The sequence below is a fragment of the Panthera leo genome, chromosome C1 (genome assembly GCF_018350215.1).
Source record: "Panthera leo isolate Ple1 chromosome C1, P.leo_Ple1_pat1.1, whole genome shotgun sequence".
NCBI classification, from domain to species: Eukaryota; Metazoa; Chordata; class Mammalia; order Carnivora; family Felidae; genus Panthera; species Panthera leo.
Window position 1 is genome coordinate 200,990,271 of NC_056686.1, and position 21,901 is coordinate 201,012,171.

General features: G+C 55.7%; 1 protein-coding gene and 1 long non-coding RNA gene across 7 annotated transcripts in view; one reads left to right on the forward strand and one right to left on the reverse strand.

Annotated features, from left to right (window-relative positions):
- The window catches only part of TNS1 (tensin 1), a 202,466-nt gene that overhangs the window by 88,475 nt on the left and 92,090 nt on the right, over nucleotides 1-21,901 (reverse strand). For all 6 annotated transcript variants that reach the window (XM_042950109.1, XM_042950112.1, XM_042950111.1 and 3 more), the window contains 4 exons: nucleotides 10,411-10,452; nucleotides 9,357-9,407; nucleotides 3,239-3,288; nucleotides 970-1,141 (listed from right to left, as the gene is read on the reverse strand). In XM_042950109.1, coding sequence (XP_042806043.1) covers nucleotides 970-1,137 — 168 coding nt within the window. In that variant the 5' untranslated portion in view covers nucleotides 1,138-1,141; nucleotides 3,239-3,288; nucleotides 9,357-9,407; nucleotides 10,411-10,452. The remainder of the gene's footprint in view (nucleotides 1-969; nucleotides 1,142-3,238; nucleotides 3,289-9,356; nucleotides 9,408-10,410; nucleotides 10,453-21,901) is intronic.
- LOC122226623 lies at nucleotides 15,854-19,099 on the forward strand. Its single transcript, XR_006205707.1, has 2 exons — nucleotides 15,854-15,887; nucleotides 18,010-19,099. It is a non-coding gene; the product is annotated as an uncharacterized LOC122226623 (long non-coding RNA).

The following is a 21,901-nucleotide window of genomic DNA, read 5'->3' on the forward strand; positions in this document are numbered from 1 at the left end:
GGCCGTGTGAGGACAGAGGCAGAGACTGCGGCGATGCAGCTAGAAGCCAAGGTCACTAAGGATCGCTGGGGGGCACTGGAAACCAGGAAGGGGAAAGGCAGGATCCCCTGTAGAGCCTGCAGAGGGAGCATGGCCTGGTCAACACCTTGATTTGGACCTCCAGCCTCCAGAACTGTGAGAAAGTCAGTTCTGCTGTTTCAAGACACCACGTTTTTGTGGCAATCTGTTACAGCAGCCCCAGGGACCTAATGCAGTCCCCTACGCCGGCCTCTGCTCACAGATCGGGGCGGCCCCTCGAGGCTGCACGGTCTGGTCGGTGGGTGCGGCCCAAATCCACAGGCACCTCCTTGTAGAACTGAGCCCTCCCCTGGGGCCAAGGATAGGTCTGATTCCCCATGCCAGCTCTCTGCCATTAGAGAAGAGCACCCCCGGGCCCCTCATCCACATTCGTGATGTGTTCCTCCTGGGCCAGGCACCATCCCCGTGATAGCAACGTTTCCACAACTCTGCCCTCGGACTTCTCAGAGGCACTGCCGCCTCCCGACCTCAGGCAAACGCCCCACCTCTCTGTGCTCCAGCAAAACCTGATTTCTAGCGCTGTCATGAAGTTTAATACGTGGAGAGCAGATTGAACGGGGCCTGTGTCATAGCAAGCACGCAATAACATGAATTCTTGTTACTCTGTCCTCCTGGTCAACACACACATACACACGAGCACACGCATGCCCACGTGCACATATACCTACACTCACGCGCACACGCACACATGCACATGGGCACACGTGACTTGGTTCCAGACGCCGCATTCCAGCCGCAGACACACTCCTCCCAGTAAAGTTGGGCTGGGGGGTGAGTGAGGACTCAGGCCGTGAGAGAGGCTAAGAGCTGGCCCAGGGCAGGTGGGCAGGGGCACCAGCAGCGAGGAGGTGGTGAGCAGAAAGGACGGGGGGTACTGGGCCCCATCCTCACCAGGTAGCTGCCTCCATGCTTGGACTTGAGCATCTGGGCCACCTCTCGGAGGTTGCTCCGAAAGTTCTCCTCATTGGCTGTGCTGGGGAAGGAGACGGCGATGATCCTCTCTGTGACATACACCAGGTCCAGCTCACAGCTGTCCTCCGTGGTCCGGCTCAGACTCATGTTTCTGGAGACACAGTAGGCAGAAGGGGGTTCGGATCAGAACCCTGGTCCTCAGGGCAAGGTGTAGGGATCTGTGCCCCCTAGACACTCTATGTGGCCCACAATTCCAACCCCGGAGGCTTGGCTGTTCCCTGAGCACCAGAGGAAAGGGAGCTGGGCAGAGGCTGGCAAGGACCTCGGGCCATTTCCAAGCCAAACAGCGATGACAGCAACCCTAGGTGGCCATCAATCCTGTCGGCACTGCCTTCAACCTATAAACGCAGAGGTCGGGGTCAGAATCAGAACCTGCCAGGAGCCCAGGAGTCCAGCTCAGCCCTCCAACACACTGTGGCCACCTGGTCTGGCAGAAGTCTTTCAAAGGATCCTGGGACGGATCTAGTACAGGGAGGAGAGCGGCGGGTGCCCCTGGAGCTGAGCATTCTTCTGCCCTCCCCCTGCTCCTGAGCTATAGAGTGGGCAGGGGGATGGGAGGGGAGGCTTCTCAGGGGAAAGGGCAGCTCAGGTGACAAGCTCACCTGGGCTCCAGTAAGCCAGACCACGGTGCACATTCCAGCCCTCCCCAGAGGCAGGCCGGCTCCCGTCCTTTGTTCCCTGGCTCTCCCCCACCTCTGGCAGCTCCCACCACCTTCCAGGGCTATTTCTTGGCTGCAGCCTCCGTGATTTCTAAGAGGGTGCTGAGCCTACTGCTGCGGCGGCAGGTGGCCACCTGAGCTCCTAAAGGAAGTGGGGAGCCCCTGCACCGGGTGAGGGGAGGCGGGGGCTCACGCCTTTATACCTCATCCAGCTTCTCTTCCAGCAGGAGGGCCCAGAGTGGCCCCCGGGGAGCTGACAGGAAGGGGAAATGGGTCTCAGGACACTGAAATTCCATTCTGAGGCCCACCTTACACCCTCCCTATCACCATACCTTCTTACCCTGTCACCCGCCCCCTATTGTCTCACTTCCTCTTTGTATTCAAGGTGGGCAACATTTCCTTCTGAGACTCTTTCACTACAGCAGGCTCAAGGTGAGACGGGAGGGGCAGCAGAGAGATACCACCAGGGTTAACTTGGAACCCAACTGTGTATATAGGGCTTGGAGATGGGGGGGGCCGAGGGCGAGGTATGGCTTCTCCATGGTGACAAGGGCAGGAGCCAAGTGGTAGAGGGGCCAGTGGGCTGTGGTAAGGAGCCCAGTTTGAATTTGACCTCTGAGCCGGGCCATTCCTTGTCCCTAAGATAAGGTTCTCACTGCAGCCTTGGGCGGGCGGGGATGGGTCCAAGGCAGAACGGTGCCACCACCTGGACAACTTCAGCATCGCACCCTGCACCCACCCACCCCAAGGTGGTTCTCAGCTGTAAGGGAAGAAGATTCTCTAAGGGGCTGCTCAGGTCTGCGGGCAGCTGGCAGCCCGGCCACAACCCACTGGGGGCTTTAGCTACACACCAGCCCTCTCTGGCTGGAGCTGCATTTCCCTGGAGGCAGATTCTCACTTGTCTCAGGAGCCTCAGAGGTGAAGGTGAGGCAGAGAGGGAAGGCCAGAAAAACCACAGAACCTGCACACAGATCAGCAAGGCACCCAGTCCTTGTGCATCCCTGCCCCGAGCCCCTGCCGGCCCAGCCAGATAGAGAACTTTCCTTTTCTAAATGACCCTCAACATCAAAAACCCTGCCCACAGAGAAGACTTGGATCTAGATAGACTATGATGCCAGCCAGTCCCGAAGGCACACCCAAGTCTTGCCTCTTGTTGGTCTCATGACCTGTAACAAGTCACCGCACCTCCCTGAGACTCAGTTTCTCCATCTGCCAAATGGGAATAAAAATACTTACCCTGCAGGGTTGTTGCAAGGACTAGATGGGATCGTGCAGGGACATAAAAAAAAAAAAAAAAAAATCCACCTCAAGGCCTAGCTTCGAGCTAGAACTCAAAACATGACCCTTTCCAAGGGTATGCAGCTACCCGCATCCTCTCTCTGTGGCTTGCGCATCCGCCCACACTCCCTACCTGTGGCTTTATGACTTCGGTCTCAGGCACCCAAAAGCATGATATGCTGGAAACACCCACAGTGACCTCACAGCGGCACCCCTATCCCTAGCCACCCCCCCCAACAAGCCAGGCATACCTGATGGGCTGGGGGTGGGGCTGGACACTCGGGGTGACTCTGCTGGAGCCCTAGGACAGAGAAAAGACAGGCGGCATTATGGAGGAGGCTGGCGGAGAGATGTCCCCAGGAGCATCAGGGCTGCGGACAAACACAGATGATCTTATTTCTTGGCCAACATTGCAGCGCAGGCACCCTAACATCCAGGCTACACAGCAACCTAAGGCCAAAAGCGACCAAGGCCGATCGCTTGTGAGTGTGCATGCGAGCCCCCAGAGGGCCCAGCTCTCCCTCCCCAGGGAAGGAAGAAATCCCAGATGCTGAGAAATGTCTGGGCTGGTGCCATCTGCACTGAGTACACGCTCAATAAAAGAGTTTCGAAATGGACGGAAACACATTTCATCTTGATTCCCTGGATGCTGTAACCGTAACCCCCAGGGGAGAATACCGACCGCGAGCATGACAGAAGGAAAGACCGGTGACAGCAGCCTCTGTCCTGCTCTGAACCTTGACCCCCTGACCACCACCATCCCGCGATCCTCCCCTTCACAGCAGCGACAAGGAGCCATTGGAGCAGAAGTTGTGGCTTGAGAGCAGCCAGGGGCGGCGTGTACCCACCGAGACCAGTGCTGGGCAGCAAGTTACCCTCCTACGGACCCACCTCCCACTGGGTTACCCCCTCACCTGCTCCCCTCTCGAGGGTTGTCAACCGGCACAAATTTAGGCAAACGGACCCCAGTTCGGGTCCCAAACAGCCCAAGACGACCCGATGGCACCGTGATGGAAGCTAAGGGTCACCCTGCCGGCCGACCTGGGAGTACTCAATGCTCTGGATCTCTGTAACGTCACATGTAAGATGGGGCAATCCTTACGGAGTTGTTTGAAGATTAAAAGGAGTATGCATATAAGGCACTTCTTTATTGTTACTGTTACTGCATCTAGTACAATTAAAAGGGTGCTTACACATACAACCAACATTCACCTCTAGACACAGAGCCCTGCATCACCTCTCCCCCCACCTGTCAGCCACCTCACGTGATGCATAATCGACCACCCAACTTCTAGATTCCCAGGCCCAGCCAGGGCTCTCCGAGCCCATCGGCACCTTCCAAACATCCCTGTGCCTCCCCGAAACCAGCCTTTCCCCACCACCAAGTTGCAACCACCTCTTGGAGGAGACAGGACCACAGTCTACCAGGGAGAGGAGAAACTGAGGCACGGTGACTCACCCCCAAGTCCTGGGGAAGTTGACAACTGGCAGGACTCACCCTCAGACTTTGGGTTTAACCACTGGGGCCCCGAAGAGAGCAGCCACTTTCGGCTGCCTCCAGGCCCCTGCAGGGCCAACAAGGCAGGGGCAGAGAAGCCTGGAGGCCAGGCTCCTGGTAGTGCCCAAAGTCAGGGCAGCCCCACTAAGAGGAGGTGTCTCCATCCAGCCACCCGTGAGAAGGCTGCACCCAGAGCCCCCTCTGCGTGGGCTACAGCTCAGCTCCGAACCACTCAGCCTCTGCAGTAGCAGCAGGAAGAGCCAAGTGGGGCTGTTGGGGAGGAAAGTGTCTGTCTCCACAGCCCCCTGGCCTTGACAACTTGGGTTTGCATGAGTCAGGCATGGCGGGGGGGGGGGGGGGGGGGGCGTGGGTAAGAGGGATCATGTTTGCTTTTCAAGCCCCAAACCAGGCTGTTCCAAAACTACCCGCCCAGAGGAACACAGAGACCCAACACTTCATCCGTCTTGATTTCACTGGTCCCTGATGAGGAGTCGCTGGACCGCCCCAGGCCCCAGGCCCTGCTCCAGGCCCCGGGGCCACCCTGCTATAAATAGCCCCTCGGGTTTCATCTGTTGCTGATCCACAGCCACTTTGGAGGAGGCCACCACAGCTGCCTCGAACAACTGGAAGCCACAGCTGCAGCCGAGGCTTGTGGTGTGGTCAGGGCCATGGGTCTGGGCTCACGGAGCTGCAGGGAGACGTGATATTGAGGCCAGCTTGGCGAGGGGACTGGGGAGCCAAGGGGAGCCAGAAGCCTCCTCGGGCACAGGGGTGAAAAGGAAGAACGGGGCAGGAGAGCTGGATCCCGTTTCTCCACCCCCTTCCCAAAGTTACAACACTCCACATTCCTTAACCTCCCCACCCCAAAAAAGCCAGGGAAGATAAATAAAAACTTGGCCCCAACAGAGTCTGGCCGTGCCGCCTCCAGAGGTGATAAGACAAAGTCCAAGCCGGCTCTGCTCCAGGCCAGCCAGGGAAGGGGCAGCAGGGGAGGAAGCTGCCCTGGACCGTGACCCCACCAGATGACAGGGACGGGAACAGCTGGATGGTCATCCCCTGTTGAATCACTGGGCCGTCCTCTAACTGACGGGGCTTCCTGTTTTCTGCAGAGTTCGAGGACATGTGACACTCGCTGGCAGAAAGCAGACACACGGGTGACAAGCCTGAGTCTCGTGGACGTGAAGAACCACACATAGTTGTGGGGGCAGGGGGTATGAGCAAGCACGGCCTCATGCTCCAAAACACACAGGTGACCTCACACATGAGGCCAGAGATGGGCACCCCCAGCACACGCCTCAGCACACACACCCTCTCTGAGAGGCTGGGAGCCCCCTGAGAGATCAGTCATCTCTGCTGTCCGTCATCACGCTCCTTCCCTCATTCCAAAAACCCTCGCTGAGTGCCACCAGCTGTGTGCCAGGCAACGTGCTAGGCGCTGGGGACCGGAGGAGGCGAAATCCCTGACCTCAGAGAGCTTATACTGGAGCTGTTCTCTTCAAGAACAGGCATGAGACTCTGCTGCCGGGTCTCACTGGCCAGTCTGTAAAATGGGTATAGCACAGTGCTCGTGTGATCTTATGTGATTCACCTGTTCCACCTAAAGCCCCCAGGGGAAACTACCAGAGGGCTTTACAAAAAGTACTACAAAGATTTTATTTTAAAAAGAAAAAAGAAGCTCTCTGTCAGCCTGTAATCCCATTCTTCTCCTCTCTGGGGCTCTCAAAGCCCTTTGCCCATTCGGCTTTACCTCCCCCTCCCGCTTCTCCCAGGACAGAGATCAATAATACAACTTTGATCCAACTCCCTAGGCACCAAGAATGCTCCCCTACAGTCATCACCGAACCACGGTCTCGCTTTCAGTAAGAGAACAGCATGAAAGGAAGTTCCACAGCCCCCCCACCAAAACGGTGTCTTACTTCTCTACCAGGAAGTTCCTCCTAGTATCTAACCCTCACCCTTCTTCCTGCAGATCCAGCCAACTCTTTTTGCCTTGGTCCCCACTGCCAACGACCACTCGGACACTTCTGAGTGGCTCAAGGTCTGTGGCCCTAGGCTCTGTTATTTGCCACCACCTTCTCCACCATGCAGCAAGGAGCGGGAACCCCAGGACCTGGGTGGGGTTGGTTTAGAGCAACAACTGTGTGGGAAGAGTCCTGCCTGCCTTTGAGGTCCACAGACCAAACACAACAGCTCTGGACCAAAAGAAAAGCCGTTTCCTGAGCCCCAGTCCCCAGGGGGCAGAGTAGGGAGGAGGGTCCATAAGAAACACCAGGGGCCACGTCAGGCAGCCAGAAATTGGTGCCCAATCTACGTCAGGGGCCCGTCCCCATTCCTACCTCTCCTCTGGGGGCCGTGGCCACCCCCTCCCGCCCCCACCAGCCCCTCCAGCCACACCCCTTCCTCTCTCCTTCCTGCCCACCAGCCTGGATTTTTCCAAAACAGAGTGCGACACAGCACAGCATCCACAAACCTCTCTACACACCAGCCCTGCTGGAGGAAAACAGCCATTCCGGCCCTGTGAGTCCTGGGCCACGGGCCAGAGACAGGAAAACAGCTCAACAAACAGGCCCAACAGCACGGCACTAGGCTGAGGGCCGCAACCGTGCCGCCTCTAGCACAGGTCTCCTCGCACGGGGCAGACTGCGGGGGTCCCCCATGGCTGAGCAGGGCATGGACCAAAGACCCTGGGATCACCCAACCTGAGACAGGTGTCTGGGAACTTTAGACACTAGGTTTTCCCTCCTCTGCAGCACACAGGCCATTCTAGAATCCGCTCGCTCGCTTAGCGTTCCCTTGACTAGACTAGCTACGCCAGAAGTCACAGCCCTCTTCCCACACCCAGACAGGACACAACCCTTACCCACCTTGGCACACATTAGACACACGCGCGTTCATCCCAAATCAACAAACTTTCCTTCTAAAAAAAAAAAACCTCCCGTCCCAACTAAAGGGCCGCTTCTTTCTTTCCTGGGACCAAGGTCATACCCACCATCACATCAAAAAGTTCTTCATGATGTCTAACTTCACTCCCTCTTGCTGCAGCTTTCCCTGACAAGCCATGTCTGGCCCAGGCTGGGGCTGGGGAAGCAGTAGCATCAGGACCTGGCCGTAAGTGTGCCCAGGCCGTCAGGTAAAGGCTTTAGTTCACACATCATCTCCCGGCCAAGGGCTGGGAGAGCAGGGTACAACCAGATTCGAGCAGCAAACCCAGGAAGGGGTGGGGAAGGTACTCGTCAATTCACTGAGCCCCTTCAAGTGAAGGGGCTCTACCTCCTCATCTGAAAAATGAGGGACCAAGGGCGCCTGGGTGGCTCAGTCGCTTAAGCATCCAACCTTGGTTCAGGTCATGATCTCATGGTTTGTGAGTTCAAGCCCCGCACTGGGCTCTATGCTGGCAGCACGGGACCTGCTTCGGATCCTCTGTCTCCCCCTCTCTCTGCCCCTCCCCTGCTCACTCTTTCTCTCTCTCTCTCTCAAATAAATAAACATTAAAAAAAAAATTTTTAATGGGACCATAGCATCCACCATAGGGGTGGTGTCTGGGGATCACCAAAGTACTCAATCCAGCTCCGGGCCCTTGGTCAAAATAACAGTAATAAGAATGGCTAATATTTATTGAGCATATATTATATGCTTTCGGTGCACTACTTGAGTTCGTCCTCAGCAGTAGGTACACACAAAGCCTAATTTCTGACCCACATCTCAGCCCCCAAAATACCACAAACTTGGACAAGAGTCCCTCCCCAACATGTGCACTCCGTGCCCATAGGACCCACGCGTACCTTGAACAGAGCCTTCCCCACTAATTTAAGAGGCATGCTCCCGCTCCTCATGGACAGGTCGTACAGCCCCAGGGACGCCTCCGCCTTTCAGGGCTGGCCATGAAGGGCTGCCCCAGGGCAATGTGGCCGTGGCCACGGGCTCACCACACAAGGGCAGCCGCCTGCAGGAGCCTCCCGCAGCCTGAGCACCTCCCTCTGGGGCCCTCCCCATGGCGGGTCAGGCAGCTGTCAGATGATAGGGCCTCATGCCATCAACAGCTCCCCCTGTGCCAACCGCCAAAACCACTCCCTGTTCCTCTGTGGATCAAGGCGAGCAAGGATGGAGGCCAGCATAGGGGCAAATTGTCAGACGAGAGTGGGGAAGAAAGAGAAAGGCCCGACTGTGTGGGGTGTCTACCCCGGGCACATGAGGACAAGCCCAGACACGAGCACCGCTCAGAGCAGGGTCCCAGGAGAGCCCCTTCTGCCCTTCCCAGGGGTCTCTCCATTTAAGCAATTTGCCCATTGACCTCCACCAAAACTGCCCACCAGGAAGAGCCCAGAGGGGTCAACGGGCCCAGCTTCTAGCTTCTTCCTCCAGAATCAATGGCACTGAAGCCACACAGAAGATCCTGACGTTTGCAAAGACCCCTTTTTTCCAAAGAAGCAGAGCTTGTAATTCCTCAAGGTCTGATGACCCTCTGTGAGCCCAGGAGTCCTTCTTCGCCTCTGTCCTTAGTCCCTCTGCTATAGCTCTGCCAGTATCCTGCTCATCACCGAGCCAGACCTCACAGCACACCCTTGCTGCCTCCCTCCCCAGCCTGGAGCACTGAGGTCTGGCAAAGTGATGGGCAAATGAGCTCTGGATCCAGCCGAGCTGGGAGCCAAAGCCAAGACTGAGGTCCAGTATGTAAGTCCATGGGGCTTGTTCACCATTCCAACCCCTCCTCCCTTGCTCAGCCATAGCACTCAGAGACCCCTGCCTGTCCTTCTGGAAAGGAGGTAAAGGATGCTTCAGCAAGGCAGGTAGTATACATCATCCACACCTCCAATCCCCCTGGGGCACCATGAGCCCAGCCAAACCCTTCCCTTCCCCATCCCCATACTTACGTCTTCCTCAAGGCTTTTCCGTGTGTTTCCACCCCGGAAAGCTCCTTCTCCCTGGAGATGGAGAAAAAACACAGTCAGAGAGGGGAGTCAAGGAAAGTAATCAAAGGGCACCCTCGTTTTTCACCTACTGGGATTGGCAGGAGGGAGCTGGCAGATGGGCCTCGGAGGCAACTTAGTTGTGTGTTTAGCATTTCTTTGTCCACTAAAAGCCCCTCAGAGCCAACCAACCCTCTCATTTGTTTTATAATTTTCCTCTTCCCATTTTGCAGGTAAGAAAAGTGAGGTACAGGCAGGCTCATGAATTGCCAATGGCCACACAATTAGAAGCCTGAATGAAGGGGGTGCCTAGGTGGCTCAGTTGGTTAACCGTCCAATTCATGGTTGCAGTTCAGGTCATGATCTCACGGTCTGTGAGTTCGAGCCCAGCATCGGGCTCTGTGCTGGTGGTGTGGAGCCTGCTTGGGATTCTCTCTCTCCACCCCTCCCCTACTCCTGCTCTCTTGCTTGCTTGCTCTCTCAAAGTAAATAAATAAACTTAAAAAAAAGAAGCAGCTTGGATGAGGCAGGATCTGAACACAAGCCCTCCAACCTTAAGCCCATTATTACGTGTCGGCCATTGCCAGGAGATCCCCCTCAGCTGCTAATCTCGGTTTCCACACTCTGGGACCCACCCACTCTCTTCCCTTCCTCCTCATGCAGCCTTGAGGAAATTGGAAAACTGTCTGTCTTTCTGCTAAGTCAGAAAGTTCTGTTTGGAAACATCTGCCCGGCTTTCTCACATTCTACATATTTAATAAAGAAACCCACATTTAACCACTGGCCTCTCCCACCTGCCTCCCTAATTCCCTAGCAATCCATTTCCGAACACGTAAGTGATGTCAGATGCCCAGGTCCCCACGTGACCCACAAGCCCATCACTTCCCCCCAAGTTCCCCAAGTCTACTCCAGAAAGATGTCCCCAAACACATCTGTTCACTTTCCCCCAAATCCACCTTCTGCTTTCTGGGCTTCCCACACTATGCCCAGACTGTTTCCCACACCTGCTGCCACTCACCTTGTCGGCTACATTCTTCGGGGCATTCTCAGGGTTGATGGGCTGCAAAACACAGGGAGAAAACAGTGTGAGGCCTCAGGGCGAACAGCCACAGGTTGGGTCTCAGGCTGGCTCTCTCCCCAGGGCTGGTGGCCCTGAGGGGCAGAATGCCTCATGAAGCAGGACCCATGCCGCCGACCCAAGGCTCAGACGTAACTGGCTAGCCCCATGCTTGGGAGGCAGAGTTTGGAAAACGTAAAATAATCCGACTGGTACTAGAACGAGCCAGCTCGACGAACCTCTCACCAAGGCCTGTGATTCAATTGTTGACCCCTCCAAAAGGAACACAGAGAGGGTCAAGGTCAAGCCTATCCCTACGTGCCAGCTGTCTTCACCTGCACCGGCTCATTTATTCATGACGAGAACCCAGTGAGGTGGGTCCCATTATTACCTTTGAGCCCCCACTTCACAGAAAAGGACAAGGTAAATGAGTAGCCCAAAGTCATGGACTACTACTGGCCACAACAGGATCTGAACCCCCTCTTGGGACTCCGCGCTTCGTGGTCTTTGTGTGAAACCCCCACAGTCCAGGATGAAGTCTTCCAGAGACTTAACTCTTCTGTGGGCTTTCAAAGCCCCCCACCATTAGCCCTGCCCCAAAGCTCTGCCCCATCCAGACCTGTCCCTAGATCTCCTGGTTTATTCCCACATTCAGGCCTTTGCTTGCGGAATGGCTCCTGCGTCCACACTCTTTTCCGACAAGGTCTCCGCCCTGAGGCCCTTCCTGAACACTCAGTAAGGAGGACTCCCTCCCACCTTGGAACTCCAATAAGCCTGCTCTCTGTGCTATGTCTCTGGTCCTTCGGGTATAAATAATCTCATCATGGGAATATGTCTTGTTCCCCAAATACTGTTTTGTGAGTCTTACTCACCTGCCTCCAAAAAACATTCAAAGCAGCATTTTTACCAACTCAGCTGCCATATCCCTCACGCCGGGGACTGGGATATATGTGTAGCCGGCCACCAATACATGCCGGCTGATCCTGTCCTGATGCTGATCCTGGACTGATCCTGTCCCTGATGTTGGCTCCACCCTTTCCCTGCCAGGACAACATTAGTGTTTCCTACTAAAGGGATCCTAAAAAGCGGGTTCCTTGGACTCCCCCATACAGGAGAGAAACTTCCCATTCCAGATCCAATTCCTGCCTACAGTCTCGAGGGCTCTGTTTCCCACCCAGTAAAGTTCCAGGGGCCCCTGAATCACACAGAAGGACGTGAGCATGACCGTGAGGGTTAGAAAGCAAGCCATTGCCATGATGAGCAGGAACCAGCTTAGGACAGTGTCTCAGAATAGGAAACGCCTGCCCTGACCCCATTCCTGGTGAGCTGCTCACCCCTGTGGAAGACAGGGGAAAGGACAGAATGGCCTCTGAAAGGTTCTGGCATCAGGGAGGAGAGCTGGGCATGGAGGAAGAAAGCCAGCTGGGATCAAGGTAGCACTGCTCTTTCTGGAAATGGCCCAGACCCCTTTACCCCTATGGCCTGGAAGATGGGAGGCTGAGGCCAAAACTTCTTTCCAGAAGATGAAACTTCCTGAGTAGTTCATGGCCAAGACAATGTGGATTGTTGAGGGAGGACAGGGCCCAGGAACAGAGTAAGAGATGGGGAGGCAAGTCAGCCAGCGCCTCCCAGGCCCCAGGTCAGCCCGCCTGGAGTCTGAGAATGACTCTGGAGAAGAAAAGATGTCACATTCCACTCCCTCTGAGCCCAGTCCCAGTCCTCAGCCACCCTCTTCCAGCCCCCACTCCCGGCCCACAGGCCACCCGGCAGGGGCAGTCTGGAAATCCCCAGGGACCGCTATCCCAGCCTGAGCTCTAGGAGCTGCCTGCTAACTGGGGCCAGGTTCTCCCCTCAGCCTCCAACAACCACGAGCCCCAACCAGGGGAGTCCTCGGCAGTGGTGCCCTGACCCTCCCACTATCCCTTCTGGTCCAGGGCTCTGCAACACTCCTGTGGAGACTGTGGCTAAGCAGGAAGGCCCAACTGCCTCCTCTCTGAGCTGTTCTAGCCTCCAGGAAAGGAGGAACACTCCAGGCAGGCTGATCCCAGGGACCTTCTGTGTGCACAGTCTACACCACAGAACTGAGATTTGAATCCAGATCTCCCAACTCCAAAGCCCTCACTCTTAACCAGCCTGCCTAGATGGGGGGGGGGGGGGGGGGGGGGGGGGGGGGTCAGAAAGGTCAGAAATTGGGTAGGACAGAAAAGGTGGAGACAAAGTACCTGCCCCAGGCTCATCACAGGCCTTTAGGAGGCCCTCATCCTGCTCTGGGTAAAGCCTCCTGAGAGGCCTGACTCTGGGCAGAACAGGCTGTGAACCGGGCAGGCAGCGGGAGGGGAGGAGGGGAGGATCTCAGAATCCCCTGGAGGGCTGTGGACATACAGGTGGCTGGGCCCTGCCCAGAGGGTCTAATCCAGTGGCCCTATGGTAGAACCCAAGAACGTGCATCTCTCAAAGGTTTCCAGGTGCGGGGATGCCACTTTGAAAACCACAGGTCTAAGCTAACAGCGTTAGCAGCCAGGGCCCTGTCCTGACTCTCTCTGCTACTAACTTGTGACCGCAAGCAAGTCACTTTGTCCTTGCTCCTCAACAGGGCTGCGGAGCGCTATTTTGTGAGCACCAAATGAGACGGAGCACATTAAGCACTTAGAATAGGGCCTGGCACTTGGAAGCTCTCAATAAATGTTAGCTGTTATTTACCGTTTCCACCCTGCACACTCCCAAGGCCCACCCTACCCCGCCTTGACCCTCCTGCTCCACCCCTCCCCAGGGAGACGAGTCAATATTAGAAACCACAGGCCTCAGCACTGCAAGAGAAACTTCCCTCCTGGCCAGCGATCATCTGAGCACCAGCCCCTCGGCCCCCACCCCTTCCCCAGGCCAGCTGGAGGGCGGCCACAGGGTCAGCCATCAGATGCCTTCGACTTAGTGGTCGACATGCTTTCTGAGAAGATAAAAATTTCCAAAAACCCCTCCCGAGCTAGACACCTAGTGTTACCCTGCGGTGTTTGCAAATACAGCCCAGCATGCACGCTGAGCTCCCCACCCCTCTGTCTTGCATCCCAGTCCTCCCAGGTTTGAAGTCCTGCTTCTCTGTCCCCCAGGCACCGCCAGCCCTGGGGCTTCTGGAAATGAAAAAGGCAAGGGATGGGGAGCACAAGGTCACGGTCTCCCTGAGGCTGCCCCTGCCCCAGCCCCTTGACTGTGCTGTAGGGAAGCCCCCAGAGCACCCCAACCTGTGGGCCCTGAGCTGGCCGACCCAGAGCTCCGATGGCCACAGCGACCCACTCGGCCTAGGCTGTCAGCCCACCTTCGGGACGTGGACACACACCCACTCAAACATTCTTTTTCCCCATTCCCTGGTTTAGTTTTCTTCTTCGAACCCCTTGCTCTCCAACACACTATGTATTTTACTTGCTTATCTCATTTAGGGTTTTCCTGCCCCACTACAAGGTAAGTCCCCATAGCCCCCAGAGCCTGGGGCGGGGCCTGGCACACTGTAGGCCCTCAGCAAATAGCGACTGAGTGAGTTAACCACGAGAGCCCCTCACTATCTTCCCTGGCCCCCTGACCATGCTCACCCCTGACCATGAGGCTGGTACCCCCAGACTTCCTGGAGCCGAGCTCTCTGACCTCCATCTTTGCTTGGATTTTGGCCAGGACCTTTCTACACACACACACACACACACACACACACACCATCCTTGCACACCACTCCTAAGAACACCAGCTCTGAGAAGGACCTCAGACACCATCTCCTCCCTCCCTCCCTGTTTCACAGATGGGGAAACTGAGGTGCAGAGAGGTCTGAGTCCCCCAGCCTCTCGCAGGAAGGTCTACAGCAATACTGGGGTTGGCACCCAGGTCTCTAGACCCCACCGCTGAGCTCACCTTGCTGACCCTCACCCCAATCTCTAGCCAACCTGCAGGACACGTTAGCAGGAAGGCTCTCCCCTACCTTCCCCCTGAGGCTCAGCTGCAGAAGGATATAGCAGATGAAGCCAGACAGGGAGGGCACCCCTCATCTAGCCCCACCCCTACCCAATCCCAGCACAAAACCCAGATCTAAGGACCCCAGGCTTTCCGAAGCTGAGGGCGGTCAACTCACAGCCCCGCCAGGGGTCTTCAGGAATCCTCCTTGCCTCCAGCCAGAACAATGCCAAGCAGGTGGCAGGGTTTGGACCTGGTGCCACTTGATGGCCAAGCCTTGCTCTTCACAGATCACCCTGCTCTAGGGTCCCAAACTCTAAGTCTGCAGCGAGGCAGGGACTAGGGTGAGGTGCTTAGGGCAGAAAATGTAAGGAGGCATTCACTCTCAGGCAGTTCAACGTGCACCCACACGACCCTGAGAGCAACATGCCTTCTCACATTTTCCACCATGGGTGCCTCACCTGCCTTACCTCTTCCTGGCCCTAGTCTGGGGATGCCTTTTCATAACATCAGCACAATAACAGTAATTGTTCATTGAGTGCTAATGATCTGGGCGTCATATCAGGTTCTTGACTTTCACGATCATCAATCCGCATCACCACCCTGTGAGGTAAGCAGGACCCCATTTTACAGTTGAGACAGAAGGTCCAGGAGATTCAGTAATTTTCCCAACACAGCACAGCTAGTAGGGAGGAGGGCTGGGATTCAAACCAGGCTCCCTCACCATCTCTCAGGTTCTAGCTCCCCTCCCTGGCAATGATCTTCACTCATTGAGAGTTCCTCTCAATCAACTGCCCTCCTGTTGGGAACAAGCTTTCTGTGACTTAACGACTAATTGTCTCGGACCCTCAGGAGGAAGAGACTCCTCCAATGCACTGCCATAGGAAGAGGAGGAAATGGGCTGCAGTAGAAGACACTGAGATCAGACATCAGAGAGAACTTCCTGAATGTGAGGGGTTGTGAACCACAGGGCGGATAAGGGAAACTGCACATCCTTTCCTCAAGTTTTTTTTTTTTTTTTTTTTCCAAAAAAAGACACACGCACGCCCCCTCCATGCATGCATACCCACCCCGACTGTGTGGGCCCGAGGGGCTGGGTGGCCAGGATGCTGCCCAGGGGTTTGTGCAGTACATATCGGTGGCCTGCAGGGAGGGTGGGCTGGGGAAAAAATGTATCTGTGGGCTGCTGTTGTGGAGGAAGGAAAAGGCAAGGCAAGGGCCAATGGGGGGAGGCGGGTGGATGCCCAAGCCCAGGGCTGGGGGGAGGGGTCTGGCGCAGAATGCAGACTCAGCCTCCGGAGGAACATTCTGTCCAGAAATTCCTCACACCCTCCTCCCTTCCACCCCTTCAGCCCTCCCCACTCTTGCCCCCTGGGAGGCCTGGAATCCGGGCAGTTTTTCAGGCCCAATAGACCCCATGACATCACATCTACTGCCATGGCAACGGGCTGTGAGGTCACAGGCAGTGCTGCCTTTCAGGAGTGGGGAGAACAGGTGGGAGCTGGCAGGTAGGGCCAGCGGGGGAGCTGGGGCGTCCTCAGCCCCAGGACCCACGACAGGTTATTCCGGGCTCACTTGCTCCGGTTCCAGAAATAGAACCCTAAGCAGATGAAAGGAGGGGCTGGTAGCATAAGGGAAGAGCAGGGAAGCGCCATTTCCTGGGCACTTAGAGAGGGCGTGGCCGGGATGGCACTTTACAGACCCCACAGCCCCAGGGGTGGGAGCGGGACCATCACACAGGATAAAACGAGCTGAGGCAGCAGAGGCTCTCTGGAACCCTTCTGGCAGATGCAGAAACTGAGCGTCCAGGGAGGCTGGCCAGCTCTACATGAGCGCAGGTCTTCGCCTCAAAGCCTGTGTTTGCCCCCCACCCTTCGTGTTAATTACGGCCATCCTAGGAACGGGGAGCCACTGGGGCTGGGCATCAGCACTGAGTGCAGGGGGCTGGAGAGAGGGTGTGGAACAAGCAAGGCTAGGCCCGGCCAGGGTAGGAGGGAGGCCAGCAGCCTGGTTCCCCCTGAAGTGTTTGAGTGAAGTCACTCCAGGGGCGACATCCTCTCCTGGGCAGGCCTAGGCCACCAGAGAAACAGAACAGGCTGGGTGTGATTAAATGGAATGTGATGCCTGATTTTCCCCGCACCCCCCAGGGAGGGGCCCGGGCAAGCCCACTCCTGTCCTCGGCCGGCCCCAGTTCACCCCGAGGGACCCAGAGCACAGCTCCTGGCTGAGAGGGGGCAAGGGCAGGGGTGGCATGCACACACCTGGCCAGGCCAGGGGGGAGTACTCCCCCCAACACACCTCCTACCCCCTGCTCCACCCTGGATGCTATTCTCCCCTCAGCCGGGGCGCTGGGAGTCCGCTCGGCCCTTCGTCCCTGCCCCTCTAGCCACTCCTGTCGAAATCCTCTCTGCCCCCCACCAAGCACCTGTGCCAGCCTCTGGTCCACCCAGCCCTCCTCCCGCAGCCCCCTCGCCACACCCCACAGCTGGCAGCAGACTCAGATCCAGCTTTGGGTCACTTCCCCACTCACGGACCCATAACGCCCCTACTGCTTGGCTCATCAAGTTCAAGTTCCCCTGCCCAGCTTGTGAACTCTTCCCTCATCTGGCCACACATGCCGGGTTCACTCTGCCTCCATTCCTGCACTCAACCAGTTCCACCAGCATGCCCAGCCAGGGCCACCAACCAAAATGAGACAGGATTGTCTGGCCCCACTTCCCCTCCCCCCCAACCCCACCCAGCAAGGGCAGACTGGCCAAAAATATTTACCCTGGATTTGCCCTGGCTCCCAACGGTAACTCACACCAAGGCCCTACCCCCTCTCTGTCTCAGCTCTCCCTCCTCCTCCCCACCTCTCTTCCATTTGCTCACATCTTAAACTGGACCTGGAACAGGAGACAGACTTCCTCAACTACCACAGCACAACCTGACTGCTTCTTTCCCTGGCTCCCAAGTACCTCTGGTCAGACCCCCGCCCCCAGGCAGGCACTAATTCATTTCCACCTGATAAATCTCTCTCTCTCCCCCGCCCCCACTAAACGTGGCTCCAGAGGGCAGGGCTCCTGAGGGCAAAGGCCTGACTTTGGCCCCTCCCGGTGGAGGTCCCAGGGGTGGTGGTCAGCACATTAGTGGATGCCTTGGCCTCCAGGAACCATGTCCCTTCACAGCCCAGTCTAAGGGCAGGACCTCCACCAGGACTGCCACCAGACACTCCTCAGAGCAGGGACCTGCCATCAGCACCGGCCTCATACCTAACAGGTATCAGTGAGTATGGGTTCCAGCAATAGACAGAGACTCCCCCCGATGGCCCCGCTGGGCCATTTGAGGTGTTAGAAAGCTCCTCTTCACATCCAAGTCTCGTCTTCTTTCTAATAACCTCCACCTACTAGGTTCTACTCCGGAGAGCAACAGAAAACAAGCCAATCTGCCCTTCCTCACGTTCTTACTCCCATTCTGCACCCACTCCATATCTTCCCCTCTCCAGACCGCACAGCCCTTTTGCACAAATTGAGATCTTCAGCCTCCCTCACCACTCTGGGAATCTTCCTTGGAATGCAATGTCCTGAGTTTGCGCTCTCCTTTAAAAACCAAGGCTCTATGGGGTTCTTCTGACATTGCTCTGTTTTCTAGAATCTCCCAAGATGGTCACTCATGGCACACAGTGCTACAAGATGAAATTTCATCAAGAGACTGGCGTCCAAACTGAAGTGACTCCTAGCCACTCTCCTTAACGGAGGGCAAGACGGCAGCACGGGGGCTGAGGGTTCCGCACACTTCTCCGGAACCGATTAACATCACATCCTCTCCTCTTCCGTGAGGCGGCATGGTGCCTTCTTCCCTCAGATCCGCCCCTTGGGGAAGTCATCTGAAAATCTCAGGGCCACCACCTCACGCCCACGAGGATGGCTGCTATCAAGAAAACAGCATTATTCGCAATAATGAATGTTAAAACATGGAAACACGGAGGAAGCTCAGATGTCCGACGGGGGAACGGCTAAGCAAAATGTGACGCACGTACAATGGAACATTATTCAGCCTTGAAAAGGAAGGACATTCTGCCAGCACAGCACGGCCTTGAGGACATCCTGCGAAGTGAAACAAGTCAGTCACAAAAGGACACATATTACATGATTCCGCTGACATGAGTCACTTGAGCGGTCAAATTCACAGAGATACAAAGCAGAATGGTGACTGGCAGGGACTGGGGAAGCGGAGGGGGCGTTCTGTTTGATGGGTAGAGTTTTGTCTTACAAGACGACAAGAGTTCCGGAGACAGATGGGTGATGGTTGTACAGGAGTGGAATACCCACTTAACACCACTGCCTGCGCTCAAAAACGGTGAAGATGGTGACTCTTACGCTCCGTGTGTTTTACCACAATAAAGAAAAGAAAAGTCAAAAAATATTTTTTCAGGGCCTCACTGGACCAAACAGTGTTAAAGCCCTCTCATTCCTGTGACTCCATGCCACCCAACCCCACCCACCTTCTAGAAGGCCTGGCACCGTGGCAGAAAAGAACTTTACAGCCCCAGCATTAAAACGGCACCTGGCACAAGGCGGGTGCTCGGGAAATGTCTGTTGGTAGGATGGATGGACAGAAAGATGGAGGGACAGACCCTCCTTTAAATCTCAGATCCTTTGGCAAACGGGCTACATAGGTAGACTGGTGGTTGGTGCTGTTTAGAAAATAAAATCCCAGGGGCGCCTGGGTGGCTCAGTCAGTAAAGCGTCCGACTTCGGCTCAGGTCATGATCTCAGGGTCCGTGAGTTCGAGCCCCGCGTCGGGCTCTGTGCTGACAGCTCAGAGCCTGGAGCCTGTTTCAGATTCTGTGTCTCCCTCTTTCTCTGCCCCTCCCCTGTTCATGCTCTGTCTCTCTCTGTCTCAAAAATAAATAAACGTTAAAAAAAAATTAAAAAAAAAAAAAAAGAAAATGAAATCCCAACGCCTGAAACTAATGTAACATTGTGTATCAACTTCACAGCATTGACACCATATAAATAAAAGAAGGGGGGACCATATAAATAAAAGAAGGGGGGAGGGGAGGGGAGGGAAGGGAAGGGAATCCCAGAAAAGTCCACCTGGTTGCATTAAGTGTTTACATCAGCAGAAAGCATCTAGGGTATCCTGGGGAGAAAGCAGAACCAGGAATCAAAAACCCCACTCCAGGGGCACCTGAGTGGCTCAGTCGGTTGGGTGTCTGACTCTTGATTTCAGTTCAGCTCATAATCTCATGGTGCGTGGGTTCAAGCCCCAAGTCAGGCTCTGTGCTGACAGCTCAGAGCCTGCTTGGGATTCTCTCTCCCTCTCTCTCTGCCCCTCCCCTGCTCACAGGCTCTCTCTCAAAATACATAAATAAACTTTAAAAAATAAAAAAAATAAAACCACACTCCTGACCCATCCCCTCTCCCCCACCGGCACTGCTGTGTGACCATGAACAAGTCACCTAGCCTTTCTGATCCCCAGATTGTTCCTCTGCACAATGTGTTCCTCCCGTCCACCCAGGTTGGTCTCACACTTGTCTGGAAGTGCCCAGACTTCCACACAATTCACTGTGGGTTCCGAATAGCCCAATGTCAGGGGAAGGGCTTTGAAACCCACAGGTGCCATGCAAGGGAATGCTGTCTGTCATTACTGACAGGAGTGGAGGGTGCACTGTGGTGCTGACTACTGAATATTAAATATTCCAGCTCCACCCTCTGAATAGCTCTGTGGCGTTAGGCCTCAGTTCCTCATCTGTAACACGGGGATAATAACAGCATCCCTCTTGCTGTGTTGTCATGAAGAATAAATGAGTTTATTTTTGCAAAGCTTTCAGAACAATATTTAGCAAATGGAAAGTCCCATACGAGGGTTAACTTTGAACTACTGCTCTGATTGCTATTATGGGTGAAGCCAGCCTGGGGTTCCAATTGCCCCATTCACCTCTTCCTTCTCCCCCCCAACACAGACCCCGCACCGGACCTCCAATTCATTCCACGAGGCCCTTTGGAGCACCTGCCAGGGGGCTGGTCTGTATGAGGAGAAGCAGTGCACACCCATCTTTGGCCAGCCCAGGCCTCCTGGGTGCCAGGCTGTGTGTGCACAAGGGCTCACCATCTGGCACAGCTCGGTGGCCACTCCACTTGGCCACCACCCTCGGGAAATTCCTTTTGACCCTTATTTGTCAGAAGCTGAGAAAGCGGCTTCAGCAACTTGCAAGGATCAGGAGTGTCCGTGGCAAACAAGCCCTCTCTCTCCCCTCTCCATCCTGCCCCCACCGAGAGACCCCACAGGAGGGAGGTGACCCTAGGACCCTGCTGCCCAAGGCCTTGGGCAACATCTGTTGAGTAAGATGAAAACACGGGTTGAAGATTAAGCCACTTTGCCCTGGCTGGCCTGGCACAGGCTGGAAAATGTGTCTGGCAGGCAGAGGCTGGGCAGAAATCCTGTGCCCAGGATGTGGGCCCCCGATCCCAGGGGGGTAAGATCTAAGCAGGATGGGTGAGAAGGCCAGAGGGAGAGCTGGGGCCCAACTGAGACATGGAGAAAACACCACGGGCAGACACACACGGTGTGGGGCACGAGGGAAGGGGCAGGAAGACCAGAGACCAGCTCTGCCGAGGCTGAAGGAGAGGCAGCAAATGGAAAAGAAAGGAGAAAATACATCCCACCCTTTCCTCCCTCTTGTGAACCTGCTCAAAGCACTTGCCTTGCCTGCCTTGAGGAAAAGGTGCTGAGTGCCCGCAGGGGGAAGCCAAACTTCCTCCCGGTTTTCCCCTGGGCCACTTTCCCACTCTCTGGGGACAGCAGGAGAGATTCTGGCTGGAGCTCAGCCCCCCTAATAGACCCCCCCACCCACCCATCAGCAAGCCAGGGAATAGGAGCGACAGCAGCCCTGCTTACTGAGCACCTAATCTGCACCAGGCATCCGGCTGCAAGCCTTCCTTCTAGCCACCCAGTGAGCACATACTGAGCACCTACTATGTGCCAGACAGTGGGGATACAACAATGGACACAACAGTAAAAATCCCTTGTTGACACAGAGCTTACATGTTGGTATGAGGGGGACCTTGTAAGACACACAGTGTACCAGACGGCAATACGTGGAGGGACACGGAAAGCAGGGAGGGGAGACAGGGTTGCGGGGGGAAGAGAAATCTCACACTTGTGGGAAGATCCGAGGGAGGGAAAGAGCCTTGCAGGCTCTACAGCCCTGAAGCAGCATCGTGCCTGCTATGTTCAAGGGGCAGCGAGAAGACAAGGTACCTGAAGCAGAGTCAGTGAAGGAGAGAGCTTCTAGAAGGAGGCAAGGTCGGAAAGGAAACCTGTCACGTAGACCACGCACAGGCCAACGCAAGAAACTGGACTTTTACGCAAATCAAGTGGCCAGCTGCTGGAGGGCCCTGAATCCAGATGAATTAAATACATTCATTTGCTCCTTTTATTCTCTTAACAATCTCATGCAGTGGCTGCTATTACCAAATCCCAATCTGCAGAGGGGAAACTGAGGCCCAGAGAAGTTAAGCAGTGTGTTCAAGATCGC